At 45.1% G+C, this 20,640-nt stretch overlaps 1 protein-coding gene across 2 annotated transcripts in view; it reads right to left on the bottom strand.

The window, feature by feature from the left end:
- LOC147454606 (uncharacterized) overlaps positions 1 to 20,258 on the bottom strand; it is a 97,296-nt gene extending 77,038 nt beyond the window's left edge. The window contains exons 1-4 of one of the 2 annotated variants that reach the window (XM_086516500.1): positions 20,104 to 20,159; positions 19,893 to 19,928; positions 19,527 to 19,722; positions 18,974 to 19,355 (exon numbers count right to left, since the gene is read on the bottom strand). In XM_086516500.1, coding sequence (XP_086372626.1) covers positions 18,974 to 19,355; positions 19,527 to 19,722; positions 19,893 to 19,928; positions 20,104 to 20,144 — 655 coding nt within the window. In that variant the 5' untranslated portion in view covers positions 20,145 to 20,159. Of the gene's footprint in view, positions 1 to 18,973; positions 19,356 to 19,526; positions 19,929 to 20,103 lie in introns of both variants that reach the window. The other variant, XM_086516499.1, reaches the window with a different exon arrangement.
- Between the last annotated feature and the right edge of the window lie 382 nt (positions 20,259 to 20,640).

Raw genomic sequence — 20,640 nt, 5'->3', positions numbered from 1 at the left:
TTTCGCATTAATGAGTAGCTTGTTCTTGCGTAGCTCATTGAAAATTGCGGTCAAGTGATCCCTATGCTCCTCTTCGGACTTTGAGTAGACAATCATGTCATCAAAGAAGGTACCCACAAAGTTTCTATGTGGTCTAAAAATTATGTCCATTCTATTAAATGTGGCAGGAGCATTTGTGAGACCAAATGGCATGACAAGAAACTCGTAGAGGCCAAATGTTGTCCTGAACGCAGTCTTATGGACGTCTTTTGGCCTAATGCGTATCTGATGGTAACCACTCTTTAGGTCTATCCTTGTAAACAATGACGCTCCCTCAAGCCGATCAAGAATGTCATCTATCCTCGGTATGGGGAACCTGTTCTTGATGGTATTTGTATTCAAGGCGCGATAGTCAATGCACATGCGCCATGAACCATCTGTAACAGACTTGGACACTCCAAGTCGAGAATCAATCGCGACAGCACCAAATAACCACTTCAAAACAATTCACAGATCACAATAGATTTGCACTGGCCCGGCGGAGTTCCGTGCCTAGACATATTGGCCCCAAAGACTGGCGCCCCTTTCGGTATTTCTTTTTATATTAATCAATCATCAAAGTACAAGAGAGCGGTTAGGGTTTCACTCTCAGACTCTGCGTCCAGATGCTCTGAGAAGTGAAGCCCTCACCACTTATTTAAAGATACAAGGGATGCCCAAAAGCAAAGCCCCAAGAGCTTTTAAAATAAAAAGCATCAGTTCTCTCTCTCTCTTAGAGAGTCTTTTCTCTTTTTTTTTTAATAAAAAAAAGTAAAATTCGCGTCGCTCATCATTTCAACCAAAAAAAAAAAAAACCTGCGCGATTTCCGGAAATAAGGGTTTTTGGCAAAAATTAGGGTTTGCAGAAATTTCAGGGTTTTTGTTGTCCGCCACGTCATCACTTTGTGACATACCCCCCTCTTGAAAGCATTGTAATCGACCGCGATTACGCCTGCAAAACCGACAAAAGCCATAAACCGTTTTAGCAGACACTGACTGTCAGTACCTACGTGCTAGGAACACACATCTAGCACATGTACAAAATCGACACTCACATCACAGGACATCACAGGACATTCAACATTCATTCGGATCTTAGACCATGATTTATCGGCAATGTACCTAGCAATCACATCTAGGTCCAATCGGGACCTCATCGATGTCCGATTGACTAACCCCTATTGCAACCATGTCTATTCGAGATCAATCAAACCAAAATGCTGCAGTCATTTCGGCTATCAGTTCCTGCACTCAAAAGAAGTCAAGAACAAATCAGTATCATTATCAGGAATTCCATTTCATAAAGTCATCCAGCAGAATACTGTCAGCTCTCAGTATCCCTAAAGCTCAAAGATCAAAATTGAGGCATCTGTTGACAAAGGAGCGGAGTAACTCCCCTCTTGTGTATCCCACTGCACCAGATCTTCGGCCAAGCTGAGCTTCTCGGTTCCGTTTGGAGTAGACTATGCTAAACCAAAACATCGAGGTAAAGTTTCACAATCCGAGGAGTATCTGCTAGGTCCTCCTCCTCCATCCACTTCGCATCAAATGCAGGACAGTTCTTGAACTAAACCAAGAACCGCCTTCGGACTTTACCTTTCTTCGTATCGTTATGTACCAAAATCTCTTCACGAACAAGGATCTCCTCGTTTTCTTTCACTTCGGGTTGCTCATTAGGCTCCCCATCATCAGGCACATCACCCTTAACAGGTTTTTGGCAGTTTCAATCGGAAGGAGACATCATTTATCTTTTCAGTGATCTGGAAAGGTCCGTAGTATCATAAACTAAGCTTTGGAAAAAGCCTCTCCTTTCCCTTTTCCTTTCATAGGCGTGCCTTCTCAAAACGTAAGAGCACCCAATCATCCTCCTTCAATTTCAAGTCGTCGCGCGACGATGGCGATCCGCTGCCTTTTTCTGTTGTTCTTGAGACTCCTGCAAAGTCTCGCGAACCTTGGCAAAAGCCGTATCCAAACCTCGTGAATATTCATCCGCTTCAAAAATCTAATCTTTCGTGCTCAGGAAGGATGGAACCTTCACAGCACTTTCAACAATCTCACATGGAGTCTTCCCCGTCGAAGAGTGTTTCGTGTTATTGTAGGCAAATTCCACCAAAGGTAAGTTCTTTTCCCATGAGTCTTCTAATCCGAGATACAAGACTTCAATAAATCTAAAATCACTGAATTGGCAATCTCAAATTGCCCGTCAGTCTGCAAGTGGAACGATGACGAGAACTACAACTGCGTGCCAATGTTCTCCCAAATTGCCTTCCAAAACAAACTCATAAATCTGGGGTCTCTGTCGGAGACAATCGTCTCAGACGTGCCATGTAATCGAAAAATCATCGTGATCATTCTGTGTTCTTTGGAGATAAAAAATGAAATCCATTGCAATACTTTCCCAGGGGTGGGTGGGTATGGGTAAAGGCTGTAACAATCCCTGTGCCTTATGCCTGTCAAACTTGACCTTCTGGCATACCAAGCAACTGCGCACAAACTCTTCCACATCCTTTTTGAGTCTCGGCCCAAAGAAGTATCTCTCTACCCCCTTCATGGTGGTAGCAATGCCGCGGTGACCCGTAAAAGGTGGACAGTGGCATTCAGTCATAACCTTATCCCTCAACGGCTGTGTAACGCACAACATAGTCTTTTTCATCAAGTAGCCTTCCCGAAGAGAGTATCCAACTACTGTCTCCCCATCCCGTATCCGTGTGAAAATATCTGCAAAATCTGTTCTGTGGCATACTGATCGACCATATCCTCGAAGCTCCTATGATGTATCGCGGAAACAGCCAGAACCAACGGTTTCCGAGACAAAACATCTGCCACCACATTCTTCTATCCCTGCACATGGACAATCTGGAAGTGGAACTGTGACAAGATGTTCGCCCACCGCATTTGCTTTTCCGAAAGCTGCTTCTGTGACAAGAAGTAGCGCAAACTCTGATGGTCTGTAAAGACAGTAAAATCCGCTCCGAGTAGGTAATGCCGCCACTGAGTAAGAGCGTGGATAACCGCCAAAAGCTCTTTCTCATAGATCTGTGGTGTCATCTCCGGCCTAGAGAACAAACGGCTCTCGTAAGCTATGACATGGCCTTCTTGCATCAAGACCGCACCCAGACTACAACCACAAGCATCACAATATACTTCAAATGACTTCTACAAGTCCGGCAAAGTCAAAATAGGTCCGAAAGGCAATCACCTTTGTGGGTCCCCACGAGAAAGGTACTCCTTTCTGTGTCAAGGTATACATAGGGGAAGCAACCTCTGCAAACTTTCGTATGAACCGCCTGTAGTACGAACACAATCCCAAGAAGCTTCTAACTTCATGGACATTCCTCAAATCGGGCCAACCACGGATAGTCTCTATCTTGGTCGGGTCCATTTGCACTCCTACTGCTGACACAATGTGTCCCAAAAAGTGCATCTCTGGTAGGAAAAATTCACTTTTCTTTGCATTAATCACTAACGTGTGATCTCGTAATGCCTGAAAGACTTGAAGCAGATGATCTCTGTGTTCTGCCTCATTCTTGGAGAAAACAATGATGTCGTCAAAGAAAGTGCCAACAAATAGCCTGTACTCTCGAAAAATCCAGTCCATCATCCTGTTAAATGTCGCAGGAGCATTGGTTAAGCCAAAAGGCATCACCAAAAACTCAAATAACCCAAAAGTCGTCCGAAAAGTTGTCTTGTAGACATCTCCTGGCGCTATCCTGATCTGATGATATCCACTCTTTAAGTCAATCCTGCTAAAGCACGAGGATCCCTGTAACTTGTCGAGTATATCATCGATCCTAGAAATCGGAAATCTGTTCTTGATGGTGATTTCGTTGAGAGTGCTATAATCGATGCACATTCTCCAAGATCCGTCTTTCTTCAAAAACCAACAACATTGGAGAGCAATACGGTGAAGTACTAGGCTGGACAAGACCCTTTTCCAAGAGGTCTTTCACTCGGTTCATAATCTTTTCATTCTGTACTCGGCTCACACGGTAAGGTGGCCGATTCGGTGGCTTGCTTCCAGGTATCAGATCAATGGCCTGATCTTCAGGCCCTCTGAAAAGCAATCTGCATGAGTGTGGAGAAAAATCTTGGCGTTCTTTTGATCAGGTCAAAACATATTCAACCTTTGTCCAACGTTCAGTTCTCTCCCAAAAGAAGGAGTAAGAAACTGAAGTTCATCAAGTACAATCTCTAAGCCCTTCATTTATCAAAGTCGCTTTCTCGGCCCGGTAGTCAACCACGGCGTAGTTCTTGTGGTACCAAGGGATCCTGAGTAGAACGTCACTCGCGTGCCCTGAACACCCCTATCATTGCAAACGAAGTTTGCCAATGCTCGATGTAATGGCAACATCCCATCCGGGTGCCAGTCGAACTACCTCCGCCTATGGCATCCGTCTGTCGGGCGTAATTCCAAATCGAGCCGCCAATTCCAAGTGAAAAGAAGTTGGCCTTGGCTCCTTCAAAAGAGCTTCCTGATCCTTCACTTTGCCCCAAAAGCGGAAAAGTTTGTACTTTCATTCATTAGATTCGGTGCAGGTCCCACGCCATGTGGTACCAGTTCTGCTTTTCTATCTGCCTTTTCTGCCACATTCCTCAGCTGCTCTCAAACTCTCAGACCTATCGTCGTCTTAATCATTCTGTTCTTTCTGTGCCTTATTAGTGCACTTCGCGGAGATATGTCCGTGTTCCCCGCATCCAAGGCACTTCCCCTCTCTGATGAAGCGAGCTCTCTCCTCAAGAGTAAGCTTGGGTCGTGCATCCTTTTTCTCTGGGTTTCTCTTTTTCTTTCTACTTTCATTCCCAGAAGTCTGTTCGGTTCGTTGTGTCATGGCCTTATCTGTGGGGTAGGTCAGACTGCCAGAGTGAATAGCAAAGCCTTGCTTCGCATGACTCATCAACTCCTTAATAGAAGCTGACTTCTTTTCCACGCAGTGATCTCGGATCTCTGTAGGTAGACCCAAGGTAAACCGCTCAATCTGTTCTCTGAACGAGATCTTCTTGAATGAAGAGGCGGGTAGAAAAGAGCTCCAGAATCTTTCACAATAAGCATTGATTGTATCTTTCTTGGTCATCCGAAGATGGTTCCAAGCAGCTCGTATATCTCGTTCATATTCTTGCGTCAACCAAGAAGAAATAAAAAGCTTTTTAAATTTCAGTCTTTTAACTGGCGCAGTCTTGTTTAAAAGAAGCGTGGACCACCAAGTACGAGCATTCCCCTTAAGGTAAGAGGTAGCTCTCCGAATCTTTGAGTGCTCTAAATAGCGTCCTCCCGCAAAAGCGATGTCAAACTGTTGTAAAAAGACAAAGCCTTCGAAGCATCTAAGTATCCTGAAAAGTATCAAACTTGATCGAGTGGCCACCTTAAACTCTCGGACTTTCTTGCTTTATCTTCGAGAAAGTCATACTGGTTGGCTTTGTCAAAATTCTTCTTGTTCGCATAAAACTTTCCGTCATCGGAATCTGAGCTGTCTGTAAACGAGTCCTCAGTAGAACTGTCAGTCTCTGGGCGAGATGTAGCCTTCTTTGCCTATTTCTTGCCCTTTCCGAAGCTTTGTTTCTTGCTTCGCTTTTTACCTTTTCTGTCTTCTTCGCTCGAATCCGAGGAGCTAGAAGAACTATCAGAAGAAGAAGAAGAAGAAGAACTAGGTACTCCTTCAAATCGAACACGCTTCTTCTGTTTCTTTGCCTTGTCAAAAGTCGACTGACGACCCAAATAACCTGGAAAGTCAGTGCTTTTCTTCTGCTTTTTGCCGTGCTTTTTGGCTTTCTTTTGCGCGTCAAAAAGCTGAGCAATCCGTGCATCAACCACGTTCTCCAGTTCCTTCTCCGTATATTTTCTTGGAGGCAGAAGGTTTCTTGAGAGCAGGTTTCGGGAGTGGTGTTATGGTTCTCTGCCACTCCATCTGTACCTCTTCCAAAGAGGTCTGGTTCATATATTTTGCCATCTTCGGGTCCTTGGCAAAATTGAGCATCATCTTTGTTGCATCGCCGATCAACTGGCGACGCTCCATCTCTCGCCACTCCGCCTAAGTAGGCCAAGGCGGGCCATACTCTCTGCCGGAATCTTCGTTGTGATCCCTGCCCGCATCTCCAGATGCAAAGGGAGTCGACTGATCATTGCGTGAAGTCATAGGTGCCGCAGAAAAAAAAAATCGGGCATCGGATTTCCCGTAGAAGAGAAATCGACCGTCCTTTGATACCACTGTAACAGACTTGGACACTCCAAGTAAAGAATCAATCGCGACAGCACCAAATAACCACTTCAAAACAATTCACAGATCACAATAGATTTGCACTGGCCCGACGGAGTTCCGTGCCTAGAGATATTGGCCCCAAAGACTGGCACCCCTTTCGGTATTTCTTTTTATATTAATCAATCATCAAAGTACAAGAGAGCGATTAGGGTTTCACTCTCAGACTCTGCGTCCAGATGCTCTGAGAAGTGAAGCCCTCACCACTTATTTAAAGATACAAGGGATGCCCAAAAGCAGAGCCCCAAAAGCTTTTAAAATAAAAAGCATCAGTTCTCTCTCTCTCTCTTAGAGAGTCTTTTCTCTTTTTTTTTAATAAAAAAAAGCAAAATTCGCGTCGCTCATCATTTCAAAAAAAATTAAAAATTAAAAAGCCTCCGCGATTTTCGGAAATTAGGGTTTTCGGTAAAAATTAGGGTTTGCAGGAATTTTAGGGTTTTTGGCAGAAATTAGGGTTTCTGCTATCCGCCACGTCATCACTTTGTGACACCATCCTTCTTTTGCACCAAGAGTACAGGTGAACAAAAAGGGGATGAACTGGGCTGAATCAGCCCCTTCTCTAAAAGCTCGTTGACCTAACTCATAATCTCTTTCTGCTGGGCTGCACTAACCTTGTATGGTGGTCTGTTCGGTGGACTAGAACCTGGCACAAGATCTATGGCATGATCCTCAGGTCTCTCAGAAGGTAACTCCCCTCGCAAAGAGTCCGAAAAACAATCACCAAAACCACTCAAAAAAGTTGACCTATCTTTATCTAAAGTAGAGAAATTAGATACAACTTCCGGTACTTCTTTTGCAAAGATCAAGTACGCAGAAAGATGATTCTTTACTACAGATGAAATAGCGAAAGCAAAAACAACTGGAACAGACTCGCCTTTAAGCTTTCCATCAAGGACATGAGTCTTTCCTCTATGTACAAGGGTAATTTTTTTGTTGTAAGTATCCACCATAGCATGCAACTTGTAACACCATGGGATACCCAATAACACGTCACAGCCCTCAAGTGGCATGATATGGAATTCTTCCGCATCCACATAACTCTGAATGTGCAGACGGAGCTTCCCCAAAATGGGAGTAACAGGCTCTGAATGACCTGGGCATGCCAAACCTGCCTCACCTGTCATACCCATCTCGTCTGCACAAATGCCCAACTTTGATGCCAATTATGGTGATATAAAATTTGCACGGGCTCCTGGATCAAAGAAAACCAGCATTGTCTGGTCTCTAACTTTGCCCCAGGCTCTGCACAATTCCGTGGCATCTATGTTTGGTTGATCACCAACCAAATCTGGGACAAGTCTTTGGCTTCTTCCCTTTATTGTCTGACTTGTCATCCTTATCCTGTGACTTTCTCTATGGGCATTCATAAGCAAAATGTCCCTTCTCTTCACAAATGTAGCATTTCTTGGCCTCTCTTAGAGCTTTCCTCTGCTGAAATGTCTTGCCAGGAAAATGCATTTTCTTCCCTTGGCTTTGCCCAAAAGAAGGTTTAAACTGCCTCTGTCCTCCAAAAGGCTTCTTCTTGAAAGGTGGTACAGTGAGAGTTGTTGTGACATTGCCCTTGGCTGAAAATTGCTTGCCTTGGGACTCCTTGTTGCTGCCTTTAAATCCACTGAATTTGCCCTGCAACAAATTATTGGCCACTGTCGCATTCTCAATCAACTGCATAATGTTGATGACATTGGTCTTCGTACAGTAGTCCCTGATTTCCTTTGGCAATCCATAACAGTACCTTTCAATCTGTTCTGTCAATGGTACAAACCTGTAAGAGCTTATGGGTAACAAGGCATCCCAAAATTTCTGATTGTACTCTTCCAGATTTGCACAATTTGACGCATTCAAATCATACCATGCCGTGATCACATCCACCTCGAAAGTGTTTGTGAGCCACTCAGGAGCAAATATCTGTTTAAATTGAACCCATGTTGTAGGTGCTTGGCCCTGATTTAACAATGTGGTCCACCATCTCAACACATCACCCTTCAAAAAGTGGCAGCCTTGCGTATCTTGGAAGATTCTGTGAAGTTTCCACCTTCATATGCCGCATCGAACTGTTGTATGAAGGTCAAGGCCTTCATTTTATCCTGTATGCCATTAAAAGTGTCAAACTTCACGGCTGCCCCGCCTTCCTTGTATTCCTTCGGCTGGCTTGTAGTAACCAGATTATCATCAACATGTGCTTTAAGAAGTGGTACTTCTCAATTAAGCATTCCAGCATCCATATCACCTGTTTTTCCAAGGTTATTCGCACTCTAAGCATTTTGCTGTGAAAAACCAGCCATGCCAAAATGAGTTCCAGGCATCCCAAAGTTGCCATAAGCACCCTGAAAACCTGGTTGAACAACAATGTTGACGTACATAGGGTTAACCGCACCTGGTTGCATTGCCCCAAACACATTTCCTGGTATGTACACTTGTAAACCTGTGGATGGTCCAACCACTCGTTTTGCATGATAAAGCCCGTGTAAAATCAGTTCACATCCATCTTTGAACAAATTGATAGTATGTCCTCAAAAGCTACTAGCTGGATCATACTGAAATAACCAATGCTAGCCAAGAATCATGTTGTAGAAAGATAAAGGCATGACCTCGAAATCCAATTGATTTACACAGTTTTGAATATCGAACTACAACTGTCAAAATGTCTCATCACAAGTTAAAATTGATCCATCTTCTAATTCCACATCATATAAGTGAGATGTCTTCTGAGTTGGCAAGCCAAGCTGTCGAACTATCTGAGTGCTGACAAAATTATTCGAGCATCCACTGTCCACCAAAATATTGATGGAGCGACCATTGAGAGTTCCAAGAAGGCTTAGAACTTGCTTTGAGAGAGGCTCCAAAACTGAAGAATTACATTGAGCATGCTTGATAAGAATAGTAATACCCGTCGAGACAAGAATTGTATTGACCACTGATTTTCCTTTATCTTGAGCAGAAGCTGATTGTTCAGCATTCGATGATGTTTTCGCATTGGAATTTCTTTTCAGATTAGACGGATTTGGTCTCTTTGGAGATTGATACTGTCACGTGCACATCTAACCCTATGTGCATGTGGACAAGCTATCTCAGGTCTAGAATTCAGGTCAGCCTAGGAACACTAGCCTAGGAAGTGTTCTGGCACCTTTGTGAGCCTGTGCGCAGGCCGTGCATGTCCAGGAACTTAAGAGTAGTTGCATATCCTCTGATTGCCCCACATAGCAGGATCATTACATGACATTCCGTATCCATCATAAGCATTTTCCAGAGCATAGAACCATTTTTGCCAATTTTCACTTATATATTAATAAGTGACTTCTATTGGAAATGTAAGTAGGGCAAATTGCCAAGGAATGATAAAAGAAACCCACTGGTCACTCAGTAGGAGCAGAAGAGACAGTAAGAGCTCAGGCTTGCAGTGTTCTCTCCTCAGCAAGACGGCAGAAGACCTTGCGTTTTCAGCTAGCAAGACAACCAGCATTCTTGGATTCTGCCAGATCCTCTAGCGTTTTCAGTTGCAGATCAGCCAAGCGTTTTTCTCCCCAGCAGCAAAACCTCTCTAGCGTTTCCATCAACAGCAGATCAGCCTGGTGTTTTTCAATAGCAGATCAAGCCTAGCGTTTTGCAGTTTCCGGTGCCAGCTCAGCCAAGACTATTAGTGTTTTCATATTTCAGCATTCAACCTTTGGAGATCCCGCCCCTAGCCTCGCAAACCTCACCTACCCGTCCTCGTCATACCGTCGAGTTAGTCAGCGTTTACAGTTTCAACCGCTGTTAGATTTCAGCATCTGCATTTTTAGCTCATCGTCGTCAAGTCGTCGTCATCGCCATCCTCGTCAACACAATGTCAGTATTCAGCAGGAAGTTAGCGTTTGCAGATTTCAGCATTTCAGCCCTAGCGTTTTTCAGGTTTCAGCCAGTCCTCGTCGTCGTCGTCATCATTGTCGTCGACATCATCGGCAAGTCCATTGCATCTAGACCATTGTACCAGATGTGTGCAATCTATAGCATAGACCTCTCTCGCCATAGAGAGGGGGGCCCTTGGAGGAGGGTTTGAGAGCCGTCTGGTGTCGTATTCTTCTCTCTCTTTCTCTCAGTCTCAGCACTTCCATTCAGAGTAGCATTCACTTTGTTTGTGGTCATTGCACTCTCTCTCTCTAAGGAACGGAAGGCTCTCCCTTCCGTAAGTAAAAGTGTTGGGTGCAGCGGAATGAATGTCTGCGCTTTTCTCAAGATGAGTGCTCCGAACTGTGCTCAAGGGTTCCTTTTGTTCTTATGGGAGGTAGAGCCTTCCGTTCTTAATGAGAGAATGCTATGATCACAAACAAAGTGAATGGACACTGTGCGTGCAAGTGTATGAGACTGAGAGAAAGAGAGAGAGAGAGAGAGAGAGAGAGAAGAGAGATACGACTCCAGAGACGACGTAAAACCCTCCTCCGAAGGCCCCACTCTCGTCGGCAAGAGTGGTCTACTTATGATTGCACAATCTGGTACAAATGGAATGCATGTGACTGATGCAAGTCTAGGCTATGTCGACGACAACGAGGATGACGAGGCCGACACTAGGGCTGAAATCTGCAATCTTTCTACTGTTGTCCAAAAACGCTATGGGCTGAAATCTGCGACTAGTCCAAACGCTGATTTGGGGGCTGTTTTCGGTGGGTCTTTGACGCTGAAAATCTGCAAGTTTAGGGCTGAAAACTGATCGTTTTTCCTGGCCGAATCTGCTACCCCTTAGGGCTGATCTTGATGGTCTTCTGATGCTGAAAATCGCTGCATTGCTGCATATGCTGGGATCCAAAACGCTAGGGAAAGCTTCTGTCAAAAACGCTAGGCTGATGGTAACCAAAAACGCTAGCTCCTGTGGGATGTTGCGGGAGGATCTAATGCAAAAACGCCAATGCTGAGGATGGCTGGCGATAGTGCAGATGCTGAAAACGCTAGGCAATGGCTTGTTGGAAAACGCCACACATGGAGATCTTTGCTTGGAGGGAAACCACCACGGCTTGGTCTTGCTGAGAAGTTGTCTGCTGAGCTTGGCTCCTGTTGCCTCTTCTGCCATTTAGTGCTAGTCTAGGTTTGCTTATATACAAACTTACTCAATTTGCCCTACCTACTTTCCAACAAAAGTCACTTATAAATAATAAGTGAAAAATTCAAAAATAGGTAAAATAGGCTAAATGCACTGGAAAATTCCCTTGATGGAATCTGATGGATTCTGGTGGGAATAATGATGATCATGCTGTGTGCAACCAGAGGATATGCATCTATACTAAGTGACTGGGCATGCACGGTCTACGAATAGACTCACAAAAGTGCCAGATCACTTCCTATTCTAGACTGACTTGACTGAACTGAACCCTGGTCATGCTGTATCTTGTCCACGGACACATAGGGTTGGATGTGTCACGTGACATCCCCTCCTTTTCAAAGTGAGGTACTGGTACCAAACTGTATGGCGTCGAGGGAGATCGCCAATAGCATCCGGAATCCTGGAAGGGACTCTTCGCCGGCCCACTCTGATGTGTGGGTCGTGCGGTACTTGAACTTCATAAAGGTCTGCAACGCTTGCTTCTTTGAGCCGTGCCGAAAGCGACACAAAGTCTTCTATGGCTCCTTCAATGCTGCAACTTTGTCTATAGTCATGCTTCTTCCTTCTGCAAGAATCTCCATGGCTGCAAATTCTTGAAACCACTTCCAACACAAAAACATGAACATACCTATTCCATGTAAAGTGGAAAAAATCTTGTCTTCCTCAAAGACTGTGCATGCAATGTAGATGAACAAAGAGACGGAGTGCCAAACCGTTCACCACACACACGCAAACAATGAGATCGAATCTTGTCTTTCTGATCTAAATCAATCAACTTTGGCAATTCACAACGGAAATGCCCATGCTTGGTGCTCATACTTTCATGTGCTCTTTCTACAACTGTATCGTGCCAAGGAAGAGACATGGAATGTGACTTCCTTGAATGCATACTTTTCAGCTTTTCATGAACAATCCGCATACATTCGTGCTCATTCATGAGTGAAACGTGCTCAACGTACAATATGTCATGCCTAGTAAAAGGGATCACATAAAGACGCTGACTAAAATACACAAAACGATCACGAATGAAACACTCGAACAATGCGTGCGTATCAATCATGCGAACACATAATACTTACTGTGAGGGTTTCTTTGGACCTAGGCTCGAGAGCCACGATCGGTTCTTCCTGAATGATCAAATCGTCCTGTGGGGGTTCTTTGGACCTCGACTCGAAAGTCAAGATCGGTTCTTCGTGATGGATCGAATCTACAACGGGGTTAGCTACGCTAGAAAAAGCATCAACTAACTCATCATCCTTGTGAACAATCACATCATCTTCATGCAACTCATCATGCTTGTGAGAAATCACATCTTGATCATGCAAATCATTGTGCTTGTGAGAAATCACACCTTGATCATGCAAATCATCGTGCTTGTCATTATCATCAAATCATCATGCTTATCAGTATCATTCAAATCATCATGCTTCTCACAATCATGCAAATCTTGTGTGTCATGCTTTGGAGAAGAAGAGACTGAGAGAGTCTCCTTTTCCCGAATCTCTTGCATTTGTGTCTGAACTTGAGAAAAGAGTCGCAACATCTCTTGCATTCTTGCTTTGGTCTCGCGATCAAATCTTGCTTGACTTTCTTTTTCTTCCAAGTTGTACTTACGCTCAATGGCTGCCATGTCTTCTTCGTAGTCACGATCTATGGCTGCCATTTCTTCTTCCTAGGCCTTTCTTTTTGCTTCTCTTTCTTCGTCCAACTCCTCCATAGGAGTTAGCGCAATCCTTGACGTAGATGGGGAAGGGGGAGGGTCAGAAAAACCTCCTGGTGGGGAAAATTCTTCGTCGCTTCTCTCATGCTCATCACCTCCAATATCCATTCCGCTTCGAGTGATGACCATCCACTGAAGTCTTTGGTTCTTGTGGGTTCTTGTGGTCTTGGGTTCTTAAGTTCACGAGGAACTTCGGTTCTTGGGGGTCTTGGTTCTTGAGTTCTTGAGGTACTTGAGGTTTTCTTTCACTTGCAAACCGCGTTTGAGAAGGATCTTCTCTTCACCCGAGTTCTACTCCTTTCTACGAGCGCACCCCTTGGCGGACTTACGCCCACACCAAGGTTGCTTTTTCCCACCTCACGTCGATTGGCCGGCCGTTAAGTGCACGGTCCGCTCTCAATGAGTGAAAAGAGGCACAAGGGGAGGCTGGACAAGCCCTTCTTTCCTCGGATTCCTATCACTCTTCAAAAACACGATTAGGAATCGACACGCCTAAGCGAACTTGGGTTCGTGCGATCTCAACAAGCAAAAAAATTCTTGTGATTCTTGTGGTTATTTCCTTGAGTGATACAGAACACTGCCAAAGCTCTGATACCAATGTTAGGTGCAGCGGAATGAATGTTTGCCCTTTGCTCAAGATGAGTGCTCCGAACTGTGCTCAAGGGTTCCTTTTGTTCTTATGGGAGGTAGAGCCTTCCGTTCTTAATGAGATAATGCTATGATCACAAACAAAGTGAATGGACACTGTGCGTGCAAGTGTATGAGACTGAGAGATAGAGAGAGAAGAGAGATACGACACCAGAGACGTAAAACCCTCCTCCGAAGGCCCCACTCTCGTCGGCAAGAGTGGTCTACTTATGATTGCACAATCTGGTACAAATGGAATGCATGTGACTGATGCAAGTCTAGGCTATGTCGACGACGACGAGGATGACGAGGCCGACACTAGGGCTGAAATCTGCAATCTTTCTACTGTTGTCCAAAAACGCTATGGGCTGAAATCTGCGACTAGTCCAAAACTCTGATTTGGGGGCTATTTTCGGTGGGTCTTTGACGCTGAAAATATGCAGGTTTAGGGCTGAAATTTGAGGTTCCTAAAGGCTGAAAACTGATCGTTTTTTTGGGCCGAATCTGCTACTTCTTAGGGCTGATCTTGATGGTCTTCTGATGCTGAAAATCGCTGCATTGCTGCATATGCTGGGATCCAAAACGCTAGGGAAAGCTTCTGTCAAAAACGCTAGGCTGATGGTAACCAAAAATGCTAGCTCCTGTGGGATGCTGTGGGAGGATCTGATGCAAAAACACCAATGCTAAGGATGGCTGGCGATAGTGCAGATGCTGAAAACGCTAGGCAATGGTGCTTGTTGGAAAACGCCAAAGATGGGGATCTTTGCTTGGAGGGAAACCACCAAGGCTTGGTCTTGCTGAGAAGTTGCCTGCTGAGCTTGGCTCCTGGATACCATCTATGGTCACCACCACAAATTGAACATAATCCATCCTTCCTTGAAGTCGAAGAAACATTTGACAAAGAGCCTTGCTGAAGATTAGAACGCCGATCTTGAGAAAAATCACGTCCTTTACCACGATCAAGTGGAGCATTTGAAGAAGATCTGCTTTGAGATTGTCGATCTTGAGAATAGAACCTTGAAGTTGAATAAGGCTCCGTTGTTTGCTGTCTGAATTGAGATTGTTGTTGTTGACTTTGGCTATAGCTTTCTCTGCGATCACGCTGCGAAAAGCGAGCGCTATTTGAAGATCAATCACGAGGGAAAAAATTCCGTGTCGGGCTCCAATTATCGCCAAGACGCTCCACATAGGCAATTGCAGCATCCAAGGTGGTAGGGTTGTATTTGTGCACATCGTCCTTCAGGGTTGGTTCAAGCCCGTCAATGAAACTGTAGAGAGGGGCTGAGATTGTCTATCTCTAGAGTTAATCTTTGAAACTCTGTGATGTACGCGGCCAAGGAACTTGTCTTGCTCAGGCGACGAAGAGAGGACCGGGCATGAAAATCCGCATTGGCACATTCGAACGCCTTGCGAATAGCACGCCGGAAGTTGTCCCAAGAAGGTGTGTGTTTACCATCAGCAACCTGTCGTTGCCACCAAAGAAATGTTTCCTCGAGGAGAGAACTAGCAAGTGTAACTTTTTTACTCTCTACTAAGTCCATGTTGGACAAGTAAACCTCCATTGTGAATAGCCATTGGTCCAGCACGCGCTTGTGGCGGCGACCATTATAGGGCTCGGGCAGTTTAACATCAAGCTTCTTCTTATGTGCAGCATAAGAAAATTTATGAAGCAATTGAAGTTTACGATTGTCTACCTCATAAGTTGCATCTGCTTCGTTTTGTTCGTCCACTGAAGCTTCGAAAGAAGGTGTGGAAGAAGCAACATTAGTCGTCCAAGAAGTCGTAGGACGACTCTGAGAAGTGTTTTGCGTCTGCATCTACTCCAAGCGAGTGTGAAGTGATGCGAGGCTTGTGGAAAGTGTGGCCATCTGCTCCTTGATAAGAGTAAGGGCGTCGTCAGATTGACCTTCTCCGTCCTAAGAATTCGGCATGGTTACGCCTCAAAGGGATCTCGAATAGGTGCAGGACCAGGTTCTAGGACGAGTACTTCAAGAGCGAAAACTATGTTCGGAAACGGGTTCCGGCTCTGAAGTTCGAGAATCCGGAATACTTATCACTTCGAGTGCAAGGGAGGTTTTCCGGGAGAACACTGTCCGGATCTCGTCTATGTATGAAAAATAAGGAATGGGCACCCAGAATTCGTCATTTGCACGCAAAAGGAGCCCATTGAGCCAACGCTAAAGGAAAAGGATAGATGGGCGAGCCAACGCTAAAGGAAAAGGATAGATGGGCGCGTGAGATTTTGACATCGCTGGGGGTTGTTTTTTCCTTTTAATTCTTGTATGCTGCTGGTTATTAATCCATAAGGTGGTTTTATGTTATTTTGAGGCAGGCCGGTCAAGTTTGGCGGGCCACTTGAGCATATAACGGTGGGCTTAATGTTTCAATAAATTAATGCTGCTGGTTGATGACGTAAAATAATCCAGCGAAGAGACATCTGCAGCGTAGAAAACAGCCAGCGCAAGCATTAACGAAGGGGCACCAATGAAGAGATGCAGCGTTCGAGCCCAGCGCTTCTTCTTTGGAGCCAGCGAAGGAAGAAGGGTGCGAGCACTCAGCAAGAGAGGTGGCTGGCTGCCCTTTCTCATGAAAAGGTGCGCGTGCGAGGGGGTACTACCTGTCTGTGCCCTTCGTGTGAAGGGGTGCGAGCTGCTGCTTTATTTAAATGTGTTCTTTTCACTTGGGCCACATCGGACAAGGTCCCATAAGTTGGTAGGAACTTCTTTAAAAATTACCCCAATCGGCAAGGATCTGTAAGTTGGTAAGACTCCTTTTGCTACTTCTACTTCTTCTGTTGTTTCTTCTCTTAGGGTTTAGACCCCTCGGCTGGGATTTGCAGGTTGGCTAGGGTTAGGCTCCGAAAGCCCTAACCCACCGGGTCTGCAGTGGCTTGACACGTCATCAGTCTGCGACATCCCTTGTACGTTTATAAGTGCACAGAGGGCCACTCCTCAAGGAGCACCTGGACGCAAAGTCTCAGAGAGTTGGACCCTCGGGAGTTGTACTTTGCGAGTAGTAATAAAGAAATACCACAAGGGGTGCCAATCTTTGTGGCCCGCGCATCTTGGTTCGGAACTCCCAGACTGCGACGTGTTGTGTCGACTCTCTCTCTCTCTCTCTCTCTCTCTCTCTCTCTCTCTCCCCCCCCCCCCCCCCCCCCCCAAGTTCAATGATTTAGTGTGTTGCTATTGATTTCTAGCTTGGAGTGTCCAAGCCTGTAACAAGGTAGAGATGCGCCATATCTATGCTCTCAGAGCATGTTAGAGTTGGTACCCCAGAGGCTAAGTTAGTGGTCTCATGTCCAGGAGCAGATGGTGGAACTAGCAGTTGTGTGCCATGCAGATGGTAGTAGCACTATCAGTTGTGTGCCATGCCACTCCTGATCACTTGTATATGCAAAGCTTTGTATCATCAGCATGGAGAGTCTCTCTCTCTCTCTCTCTTTCCCTGTCACTCTCATTCTTTGATGTCCTGTCTCTTTCTACCTCAATGATCTCTCTTCTCCACACTTGACTTGCATACTTATGCAACATTGCATTGTCAGAGGATTTGTTTGGAATCAAGCGAGGTGTCCATTAGTTTGGAGGTCAGTCCATGTCTTCATTGCAACTTCCGTTGCCTATTCTAACACACCCCTCATCAAGTCCATCTCCGCAAAACTGCAAGATTGTACGTGAAGCTGAACCAGGTACTGAAACTGTCACAAACTGCTGACGTGTCAAATCACTAAAGAATGGAGCCAACCTTCAGATCCAGGCCAAGGGGCCTAAACCCTAAGAAGCAGAAGCAGTAGAAGAAGAAGAAGTGGAAAACTGCTGACGTGGCATCTTGTACGAAATTCCGGATTTTACGATGGCCTGCTGACGTTGCAGAACTATACGGATTTCCACATTTTGCACTGGCTGTTGACGTGGCAGTCGTACGGATTTCCGTAAATCACGCTGGCAGTTTTTGTAACTTTTTGGACGAGTTGCTTTTGAGTTTAAAGCTTTTCATGTAAACTGCTTTTAATGACCAAGGGCCTTTAAATATGAGGCTAGGGATCATTCTCTGGCACTCTTCTGGGAGAAGGTGTAGAGTATGGAGTATCGGCTTGTACTGTGTTGATGCAATATAAAGAAATACCGAAAAGGGCGCCAAGGTTTGGGGCCAATGCTCTCTGGGGTGGAATTCCATCACTCCATGTCGTGTGCGCTCTCTCTCTCTCTCTCTTTCAGTTCAGTTGTTATTGAAGTGTTAAAAGTCTGTTCAGTTTGTTCTTTTCTATTGGCATGTGGTGCCCGTCTTGTGACAGAACCCTATTAGACAATCCACCAGGTGCAAAGGAGGAGAAAAGACAGGATGGTGGAGCCCCGACCAAAGAGGGAACATGTTGTCGTCACTTTCAAGCACCATAGACGGCTCTGCAAGCACTCCTACCTGCCTTCGCACATACACCATGTCCATGAAGAGGAACGCGTATGTGCAAACCTCTTAACAGCTTTTCCATTGTTAAAGGAACCCAGCTAGCTCCAAAGCTGCTGCATTTGTGTTGTATGGGGGTGACGGGTTGATGAGCAAGTCGCACCTGGCTGCGGCACGCAATTACAGCAGTTGGGCAAATGGGGCAACAGCAGGGCATGAACTAGGATGGGTAGCAACGCAAGGTGATAGGCAGCCCGTGGGCAACAAGGGGAGGCTAGACAAATGAAGGGAGAGGGCCTACTCAGGTTACGCACAGAGGAGGCCCCCAGCAGGGTAGGGAGCAGGGCACAGGGTTAGAGTCTCTCTCTCTATTTCTCGATCATAGGAGAGGGGATCTAGTCTATGACACCGTCACAATGGGTGTCTAGTGCCCAAGCGGACGTAGTGTAACCCGGCCAGTGTGGCCAGTCATTTTTATGAAAGGAGGCCAATGCCTCATTTGTAGATTATAGACCTCTACTGGCAGAGTGCCAGTGGTTAGCCCGCAAGGGTAGGAGAGTGTGAAGTCACCTTGAGGAGGTGAGGCCGGGTGGTATGGGATGCCAATCCTATAGGTGCACGCCCGTTGGCCATGCAAGTGCATGTCTATAGGCAGTTCAGCTAGCTGGGATATCCGCTCTACTTGTTCCTCTCTCTCTCTCTCTCTCTCTCTCTCTCTCTCTCTCTCTCTCTCTCTCTCTCTCTCTCTCTCTCTCTCTCTCTCTCTCTCACACACACACACACACACACACACACACAACAACCTCCTCTTGGACTCTTAAAACTGTGAACAATTACAATTTAGTTCAGCAGCTTGAACTGTAATGTGAACAAATAACTTACCATCTCCAGGAATGCTAAGGCATGCACTAATCAGTGTTTTAGGATCTTTGCAATGGCTTCCTCCACAATCCTTTCTCTCTTTTTTAGAACTCGTTTCTGAATTGGTGTCATTATCTCCAAGGTGACCACCAAACTCTTCCATGTTGGGCGCAGGCTTGTCAACATCGGTATTATTTCCTGCCTCAGATGTCTCGTCTTTTTTGTCTATAGATGGAAGAGGAGAACGTGCCTCCTCGTTACCAGGCCTCATGTCAACCTTGGAGATATTGTCATCACCAGTACCAGCTGGCAACTGTGCACCTAAAGATGCTCCCGTCTCCGAGGTAACTGCAGTTGAATCCTGTTGGTTCGCATTTTCATTGGTCTCCCTCTCTTTTTCAGCCTACAAATGTTGCCAAGAATTAATTTCACAGTAAGCGCTTTGAATTGCAAAAAAACATGTAGACTGTCGATTTTATATGCATGAAACATACAACAAGCTCAAATTCCTTGCACAATCCAATGTGACAGACACGTATGCAGTTCCAAAACATGTGTACACATGTAAAGAAACCTGTACTTTGACTGATTCCAGCTCTCGAGCTTGGAGTGAAAGCCTTTTTCCACTTGTTGGATGCTTGAATACTCCATCCAGATGAGCTGTTAGGCGACCTTCCAAACCTGGTGTTTGTGAAGCCAGTGATGGTAGCAGGCAGAGGCCAAAACCCAAAAGGAGGAAAAGAAAATGGCAATCCATGGGAAGCTTAGCCCTGTGATACAAGTTGCCACACTTCTTGCGACTAAAAAATCGATCCAACCTCAATTGCACATTTTGAGCCTGAACATGGAAGAGAGAGAGTTCAAATGAAGCTTCTTGTTAAGCAAAGAGGCTTTTTCTGAAGGGTTCATCCAGTAGCTTCGTGGTTGAATCTTTCAACACAGAAAAATTTTCAAAAAAACAGAAATTTGGATTGTCCTGCAAAATCAGCCACAGAAAACCTACTTTGTGAAGGGCTCTTCTCAAACGTGTCAATAAGGAAGACGCGTGCTAGTGTAATAAAAAGGCTATGATGCTGGTTAGCATAAGCACGGGACTGCGATCATACGCAGAATATTATACGCTTTGACTACGTCGTCCTGGAAGCACAAACCTGCTTGGCGACGCGTCTCTGGAAGAATAGAAGCTCGCCATTGCTCGAAATTTAAGAAACTCCGCTTAATTAATCGGAAGTAAAGTAAAATATTTGTCTAACAGAACAAGGTTAGCATGCACTTTGGCACTTCATAAATATAAATGTGACCATTTGATGCTTTTGAGAGTTTCTATGGTTATGTACTTAGAGCCGAGTCCCCCTACCCACTAAAGTATTAAGAGAGTTTAGTCTTAACTTTGGAATTAGCTGGTCACACTAAGCAGGGAGAGAGGAAAAAGCTTAATGGCCTCATCCTAAATTAAAGAAAAGATCATCGTGTAGCTAAAAGGTAGGAAATTATTTTAACTAAATTGTAGGGAAGAAGGAACGTGGAGCTACAAAGAAGGAAAAGTATCTTTCATTTTGAATTCTCATTCGTTAGTATCGAAGGGAAGCTCATAATACAAAGAAAAAAGAGAGTATTATGGATTTTACAAGTTTTAAGGAGTTTGTCCCTTTGATACCCTTAAAATCAAATTCACTTTGTGTGACCAT

Source organism: Adiantum capillus-veneris, chromosome 7 (assembly GCF_014529385.1).
Source record: "Adiantum capillus-veneris isolate H3 chromosome 7, ASM1452938v2, whole genome shotgun sequence".
Lineage (NCBI taxonomy): Eukaryota > Viridiplantae > Streptophyta > Polypodiopsida > Polypodiales > Pteridaceae > Adiantum > Adiantum capillus-veneris.
Note: the sequence above shows the minus strand (reverse complement) of the source record. Positions and strands in the feature narration are given on the sequence as shown.